This window comes from Miscanthus floridulus, chromosome 6 (genome assembly GCF_019320115.1).
Source record: "Miscanthus floridulus cultivar M001 chromosome 6, ASM1932011v1, whole genome shotgun sequence".
Classification (NCBI taxonomy): Eukaryota; Viridiplantae; Streptophyta; class Magnoliopsida; order Poales; family Poaceae; genus Miscanthus; species Miscanthus floridulus.
In genome coordinates, this window is record NC_089585.1 from 81,632,655 (window position 1) to 81,641,783 (window position 9,129).

General features: G+C 41.2%; 1 protein-coding gene across 1 annotated transcript in view; it reads right to left on the reverse strand.

Moving 5' to 3' along the window:
- The window catches only part of LOC136458481 (ABC transporter G family member 34-like), a 54,338-nt gene extending 45,823 nt beyond the window's left edge, over positions 1–8,515 (reverse strand). Inside the window, exons 1-4 of the mRNA XM_066458423.1 lie at positions 8,492–8,515; positions 8,076–8,408; positions 7,701–7,991; positions 7,446–7,529 (exon numbers count right to left, since the gene is read on the reverse strand). Coding sequence (XP_066314520.1) covers positions 7,446–7,529; positions 7,701–7,991; positions 8,076–8,408; positions 8,492–8,500 — 717 coding nt within the window. The 5' untranslated portion in view covers positions 8,501–8,515. The remainder of the gene's footprint in view (positions 1–7,445; positions 7,530–7,700; positions 7,992–8,075; positions 8,409–8,491) is intronic.
- Positions 8,516–9,129: the final 614 nt, after the last annotated feature.

Genomic DNA, 9,129 nt, shown 5'->3' on the forward strand with positions numbered 1-9,129 from the left:
ATTAATATTTATATATAAAATACCGAAGTATAAAACCTATATATTGATTTTTAGTTATAAAACTAGTTGCATGTATATATAAATTAAACCAACATGTTTAACTATATATGAAAAAAACATATTAAAGTCATTTTAAATTTACTTTGCAAAAGAAATAAATATTTGAGAGCATCTACGTCTATTATATGTAATATGGTTAAACTAATCATATTTTAATTTATAAACTAGCATGTATTATTTAACCAGAATAAACTTTAGCTTTTCAAAATAAAAGAACATGTGAGAACCTCTAATAGAACTGTATCTAACGTCTTGTTAAGCTAAGCAAACTTATAATATATATATATATATATATATATATATATATATATATATATATATATATATATATATATATATATATGACTTTTAAATTGGAAAACTAGTCGCAGGCATGACGTTGATAGTATTTACGGCTAATAAAATAATAGGGCAAGGAAGGCTGGGCTGACCATTGAACGTAGGTGTCCTGTCGTTTACTTGCAGCCGATGCAGTGTTCTGGACGCTAGACATAGCACCAGTTGCAAAGAACTGCAGCAGCAGATGCAACTTCCGTCAGGCGGCTCGGCGAGCTCACGTCACGTTGGTGGTTCTCGGCAGCTTGATAGAGCTTGCGCTGCATGCCCGACGATGGACGAACGACTCTTCACGTAGGTGTGCCCGTCAGCTGATGGATCAATGATGTTGATGACTTGTGACTTGTAGACGTCAGGGCACCGGGCACCAATGCAGAGAAGCTCAGGCGGTGATAGAACGCATAAGACGTCGTGCAAACATTGTTGGAACTGGCCAGCGAACAACTTCGTTCCGTCGTGTCTGAGATGAATATATGAACATGATGTCCAGCTGGAAAGATTTGCAGGGCATCTGCATGACGGCTTGCTGGCTAGTTGGAACACATACCTTAGGGCTCGGCAATGAGTAGCAGATTGCATGGCCACGGAGCAACGACAGGATGTAGCCACGAGTTGGAGAACGGCAGGGACGGCGGCGGCGAGGGAACGAGCAGAAAAATATAATTTACTACACGAAGGATTTCCTAAACTAGGGGCTCCTCTTACGGTAGTTTTGGTGTGCTTTGCCCAAGGGGTTGGTTGATATATATAGGAAGAAAACTCCCCACATCTACATCAACTAGCAATATGGTAATAATTGATGTTGCACTCTCCACCTTTACTAATAGGCCTAATTAATTATTAAAGCCCATTAGTAAATAAAGACATGGGCCTTTGGGCATGAGGAAATCTGAGATATTTCATTATTTTTGGAATTAATTAATTTCATGGATAAAATAACCCTTACGGTAGTTTTGGTGTGCTTTGCCCAAGGGGTTGGTTGATATATATAGGAAGAAAACTCCCCACATCTACATCAACTAGCAATATGGTACTAATTGATGTTGCACCCTCCACCTTTACTAATAGGCCTAATTAATTATTAAAGCCCATTAGTAAATAAAGACATGGGCCTTTGGGCATGAGGAAATCTGAGATATTTCATTATTTTCGGAATTAATTAATTTCATGGATAAAATAATTCTAGAAAAGCCCAGAATTGAATTTTAAGCCACGAAAAATACTCCGAAGGCTCCGAAAATTCAGGGAAAATTCTCAGAGATAATTTAGAACAAGACGAACCCAAATAAAGTATTTGGAGCTCATGAAAAGATATTTTGGAGCATTTAAAAATTAGACTATGCTCACAAACAAGTGAGAACAAGTTCCGGAAAAAGCCAAAGAAATTCCCGAGGTATCCATGGAGATAGGTTGATGAATAGTGAGTAGGAAGGAGTGATTTGGATTTCATGGAAAATATTTTAGGATACTTCTCAAGCAAATATTAAGTCGGAAAACAAGGAATTTGATCGGTGAGAAAGACTAAGAATTGCTGGAGAAAGAAGATCGACTTACTAAACGCATTTTAAAAATCTTTTCTCACAACATGAAATAAATCAACAACCAAGCATCACATCAAGCAATAGCTCGTCAAATTGATTTGGAAAAGCTTGAAAATTCACATTTTTCCTGTAACTAAATTTACGCTAGTTCAAACTAAGATTGGTAAATTTTATCCAAATATCAAAACATTTATTTTAATTAGTGTTTTCTATGCACAACCCAAAATTAGAAATTTTGGGGTGTGACAATTCTACCCCACTTAACAGGAATCTCGTCCCGAGATTCGGAGAGACTAGGGAGAAAGATAAAACGGATCTCCTGCCTCCTTAGGTTCGAGGCTGATGGTGATGTAAAACATGTATCAAGGATAGAAAAAGGATGACAAGAAAGACAAAGATGAAGATTTAGTTCTTCGTTCCTTCTCGCTTGAGATACTCAGGTCTCATGTCATTGGCAGCAGATGCTACCCCACTTAACAAGGGCTTTACTTGACTTTGGAACTTCATCTTCAAGTTTTTTTTTGAACACAAACATTGAGATGGCATACAAGAAACACTACAAGCAAAACAACACATAGCACCACATCGACACTACACGTGCTTCTGTAGAAATGGCGGACATCTTAAGGAGTGGATTAATAGATGATGAAAGGCCATCGTGATTTGAACAAGATGAGATCAGAAAACTTTAGTAAACCAAAGAAAATAGGGAAAACAAGGAGTTAAGAAGCAATAGCTCAAAGGAGGCTATCAAGGAGGAGACAATAAGACAAGGATGAGAAATAGCAAATCAATGATCAAGGAACTTAGAAAAATAGTTTGATAGCAAAATAAACTTTGCAAATCGACCGGTGCTAACTAGGCTTGCGTCCTACAGTCAGCATTGCTCTGATACCACTTGTAACACCCGGTTTCAAGGACAAAGCCGAATGCACACCATATGTGAGCCCTGGTAATCAAACCTCACATATAGCTACAAATGAAGGGGCAGTATCAATTCATAATGCTTAATATATAGCGAACTTAGCAAAAGAGATAACCTTAGAAAGCAATCAACGGATAGACAACTCTGATCTCCGGGTGTAGACTTCACTCCACTGGATCCAACTGACTGGTTGATCACAAGCCTACATCCTTTAGACTCTAGCAAACTGATATCCAGCCTGAGGTGTGGGGGAAATTGCAAGGGTGAGTCCATGTCGAACTCAGCAAATATAACAACAAGGTAGTGTATTCCATAACCACATGATCAATGAACATGAATAATCAATATCTTAAACAATTAACATAAATGATCATCTTAACAAGTAAAAGTCATCATCCCTTATGTAAGTGTCCCAAGGCCGCTCGTATCCGTGAGCACGGCTAGTATACCAGTTTGTTAACTCTACGTAGAGGTGTACACTTTCACTGTGAGTCATGATTCTCATATGCCCGGGTTAGCTAGGCCCAAAACACAGAGAACCATATAAAGCCACCCAAGAGCTCGTCTAACCGGCCAGGGCCGCAGGGTCATCAGATATAGGAACCCCCCTTCCAAAAATAAAGTAAAAGGCCGCTTCCAAAGCTAGGCTCAACAGGACAGAGGCTGTCCTATACCCAACTCGCAGACCTCTAACCAGCTAGAAAAGGGTTTCTCAGGCAACTAGAGCCAGAGCCATATAGCCCTCACAGCTGTACGTTAAATCCTGGATAATCAGTTACAAGACAAGTCCTTCTGTTGCTAAAAAGTCATCTTGTTTATGTTTATAGCATATTCATTAATCAAGTTTCAAGATCATGGTCACAGAAAGAAAACCCAAGCTATACTTGCCTTAGTCTTGCTTTACACCCAAAGCAACTTGCTTCAGAAGCCTCACTCTATCTTCCATTTTGCAACTTCTGTAGCTTCGGTACTCAGCTTCTGATCACCGGCGCTTACAAACAATTCTGGTTCTACTCGCGGATCAAAGCACACCAACCAACATACAAGGAAACAAAGTAGACTAAGAACAACACAAACTACACTGGAGAAAACATCGTACTAAACAAGAACTCGTTACTACGACCGAGAGAACGTAAGAAACACCGATAGCCAAACTATCATTAAAAAGAAACCACTAACAGAGTTTTAAATTATATAAGAAAAGAGATGACTACAAGCTTGATTAATTTTAGTTGAACAAAATCAAAGAGTGGTTATTAGTTCAGATTAGTCAAATCATAATTCAATTTAAAAGCCAAGTTAAATCTAGTCATATGTTACCTATCAATTTTGTTATATATTTAAGAAAATTAAACACTAACTTTGAAAAATAAAAGGACATGTGAAACACCCACTCAAACTACATATCATGCGGCTTACGCTAAATAACTTATAACTCAAAAGTACATTGGTGATAACAATTAATCATATTAATATTTATATATAAAATACCGAAGTATAAAACCTATATATTGATTTTTAGTTATAAAACTAGTTGCATGTATATATAAATTAAACCAACATGTTTAACTATATATGAAAAAAACATATTAAAGTCATTTTAAATTTACTTTGCAAAAGAAATAAATATTTGAGAGCATCTACGTCTATTATATGTAATATGGTTAAACTAATCATATTTTAATTTATAAACTAGCATGTATTATTTAACCAGAATAAACTTAGCTTTTCAAAATAAAAGAACATGTGAGAACCTCTAATAGAACTGTATCTAACGTCTTGTTAAGCTAAGCAAACTTATAATATATATATATATATATATATATATATATATATATATATATATATATATATATGTATATATATATATATATATGACTTTTAAATTGGAAAACTAGTCGCAGGCATGACGTATCGTTATCATGGTGTAGCAATGATGCGGAAATAAGAAAATTCCAGGAAAGTAGACACTACTTATGAACTTATCATAAATACCAGTTCCATTAAACAAAGTGTTACATTCATTTTGATAGCAAAGTTTTTTTTTAAATCTCCAAGATGCAAAATTACTCAAAATATTTTCCTTGCTAATAATAACACTAACATTTTACACTTGTATAAGACGTGTAGTAGTTTTTTTTAAACTAGATGCGACGTGTAGTAGTTACTTGAGGAAAGTATAGGTGCAAAACAAATACAAAACATACATACGTAGTCATCAAAATGGTGACTATATTGAACAAATAAGACAGGTAGGGTGTGTGTACGTGCGTTTATAGAAATGAGTGTGTGTGTGTGACTGTCTGTGCTGTGATTCGCTAAAAAAAGAGGTGTATATGTACAAAGAAATTATATTTCTAATCAAAAGCAAAATGACGAAAGTATATTTGAATTTTTTTTTCAATTATTCAAAATAAATTCAGATCCCATATAAGAACTCTGACTTCTAGCTCCAACCTTTAACATTTTGAACTTTAATACAAACAATCCAATTAGATTAAAATGCTCTACCCCTAGTCCTGAGTTACATTAGTTAGATCGATGAAGTCCGAGAATCATGAAATCCCCGCCACCAGTTCAGGTTCAAATGCTTTTGCCATCTGCCTTTCAATTAGGACGAATAAAGTTTTATTATGTACATGAAAGGGTAGCCCAATGTGATGCCAACCACCACGGAAGGCTAGCCGCGGCGGCGTGGTGGGAGAGGAGGAAGAAAGGGCAGGCGGACGCGACGCGACAGAATACAACACATAGACGACCCACCCTACGAAGCCAAGCAGTCGGGCCCAAAGCAAGAGGTCACAATAGGTCATCGTTGCCGAGCTCAAACACGCCGCGAAGAGCAGCTCCGACTTCCTGACTTGATCTCACACCCCGCCCACGGCAATTGCTGGGCTTCCCAAGCCGAATCTCAGTCGTCGAAGGAGGGTTCACCCCGTATCATCGTTGCCGAGCCACACCCCCTGATGTAGTAGCTCCGACTTCACGATGCAGTTACTGCCGTCTCACATTGACCGGGCACCAAGAAACACATAGCAACCATCGAAGGCGACATCGCCGCCGAGACTAAACTTCCAAAAGCGACGCCTTTAGGAAGGGAACGACGCCGATAGCGCCGCTGTCACTCGTCCAAGGAATGGACCAGGTTTTCACCCGTGGAAGACATTACTGGAGGGGAACACAACAACCCCAACAAGGAAAGAGGCGCCCATAGGCATCACAGTCGCCAAGGCTTTCACCCAAGGTGCCCCCAGCAAGTACATCAGGCCAAGATGCCAGAACCCTATCCTACCACCAGACCCATCGTCACCACTGCCCAGTCATCCCGCAGAAGCCTCTCCAGAGGGGCATCGACGTGTTGGCTGCTCACAGCAGCCGCATAGCTACGTCGGCCGCCATCCCCTCCAACCGGGCAACATACAAAACTGGCCTTAACCTGCGCGCGTGTCACACTACACCATGCCGAGGCCGTCATCGACCGAAGCACCCATCGTCAACGCACCTGACCTGAGGCAGCCATCGCCGAGCGCATGCTCCACCACCACGGGGGTCGCCCCTTGCCCTGGGGATGCTTGATCTGGATGCTAGGGCACCGGACTCGGTAGCCCCAGTAGGCACCACCGCCTCCACCATGGTTGCCGCCATGGGCGCTTGTGCCCTGGCTCCAGATCCAGCCTCCTAGGCACCAGATCTGCCCGCCCAAGCCCTGGAAGTGGCCCAGGGTGCGCCGCCGCTGCTGCCATGGATCATAAAGGAGGAGGAAGTGGAGGAGGAAGGAGAGCCCCAGGCTACCGCCCAGAGCCGACACAGGCACAGGCCGGCGCCGCCGCAGCAGGCAGCCCCGGTGAGCCTCACGTGGCTTGTGCAAGGGCCCCCGCTGGCCTGCTGTAGCGCATGGCACCGCCACCGCTGAGCGCGAGGGAGAGCCCCGCTGTCGCCATCCCGGCAAGCCGCGCGGCCCTACCGGTGGCCTGCTCTGGAGGTGGCATGGAGGGAGAGGAGGAAGAAAGGGCGGGAGGCGGTTAGGGTTCGGCCGCCACCTGAGTCGCCCGCGTGGGGGAGGCGACGTGGGGGCACACGCTCCAGTTTACATATGAGTATGAGACTTTGGCTTCAACGGAACAAACTAGAAGCTAAAGTTTCAGTACTGACTACAAAAAGTTTGTAATAAGTTCAGAGGGTATTTAAATGGCACCACAATTACAGGGTAGATTAGACCCTATATTTTAAGGGTTAATAAAGACTTCCGACATAGATTTCGCTCATCAGGGCTGCTAGTGGTGTAGTTTAAACCAAAGACCACCTAGTAACAATAGGAAAGTCAGGAGATGAAGTGAATAGGAGAGTTGTAAGTTACTCACTAGTATAATTCAGATTTCTTGTACAGGTCACTGAAATCAACACCTAGTATCTGTTCTTGTGAGACTGTTGTTACTTCTAACATCCATGTTGCTGGATTGTAGCCATCTTTAATTTTCTTGACTCCGTGAATTCCCTAGACAATATGAGCAATACAATGTAATCAGTAAATTGAAGCAATAAAGTCGAGTAGTTTTTTTAATATTCTTGTAATATCACAACACCTCAAAATACTTAATCAGCTCAGAAGAATGATGGCCTAGTGGACCAACGTAGATCTCCTCTCCTCCTCGCTTCATAAGGAAAAGCTGCAACAATTCATCAAACACCTTAGACTTTGCAACATTGCTTCATATCATATTTATAATACTAACCAAGGTCAATTACATTTCAAAATCAGCCTAGTTATCCAGATGCAAAGTAATGGTGGTAAGAAGAAATAACTGGAAAGTGCAAAGATCCACCATAAATAAGCTCACCTCATCGAATGATTCAAATATGTCAATGCTAGGCTGATGAATCGTGCAAACTACAGTTTTACCTGTATCAATAGTATTCCTCACTGTCCTCATAACAATTACAGCTGCTCGGGCATCAAGACCAGAGGTTGGTTCATCCATGAAAATGATTGAGGGATTTGCAACCAGCTCCACAGCAATGGTCAATCTTTTCCTCTGTTCAGTTGACAGACCATTCACACCAGGAAGTCCAACCAAAGCATTTCTCAATGGCTTGAGCTCCACAAGCTCCATGACCTCCTCAATGAACATCTGCATGCATAAAGGTAAGCAATGTTGTCTAATATATCAAGTATACATAGAGGCTGGAAGTTGAATCTATTCTGTTTGGCTGACCTTTCTGGTGTTTGAATCTACATCCCTAGGAAGGCGGAGCCACGCTGAGAAAACAAGTGACTCATAGATTGTCACCAGCGGCGAGTGGATATCATTTTGCTCACAGTATCCTGATACACGTGCAAAGGTCTCTTGTTTCTTTGGGTATCCTGAAATGCTAATGTTTCCTTCAATGTAACCACTGGTCTTTCTCCCAGCCAATGCATCCATTAGAGTTGTCTTGCCAGCACCACTAACGCCCATCAGTGCGGTCAGCACTCCTAGTCTGAAAGATCCACTGATACCTTTGAGGAGCTCTAACCGGTCCCCGACTACACCATGTGTTTTCATCTCCTGAATGAGTTTCATCCAAAGATTACTGTCTGATTGTTAATTGCTCACGGCTGATGATTTACAGAAATAATTTCAATACTTACCTGGGGCATGTCAACAAAGTACTTGACGTTATTGAAAGTCAGTGAAAGCAGGGCAAACAGAAGAACCATACCCCATTGCGTAGTGCCCGAATGATTTTCAACGGTTGCTGAACCGGATCTAGTGATGCCAACTGTTTCTAAATGGCTACTTCCTAGTGGCAAGTTGTCTTCAACCATAGCATTACCATTGAGGTTTGCATACTTCTCCTTCAGTTCCTCTTCAGATATCGATCTATGGGACTTGCCATATGCTGTAAACTTAAAATAAAACCTTCTTAATTTTAGGTATTTTCAAATACAAAAACCATGAGCAAACCAATCCTAGAGGAACTCACGGTTCAAGTACGCTAGGGAAAGCGTGAAGAGGCAATTGAAAAGCATGACAAATCCAATCAATGCGCCTAAGCCGATCCAATACCACTTTGCTTCTAGGAAAACTCCACGGGACTTCAGGGATTGCACACCTAGGGTTTCATTGGACACAGAGCTATTCAAAATTTTGTCCCAACTGTGCCCTAGCATCTCATTTACTGAGATGGCATTCTAGGCATACATCAGTGGGGAGATCCAGTAGCCCCATATCCACCACTTCTTCACTTTATCTGCAAATTTAAAAAGAAAGAGGCACCCACCTTTTT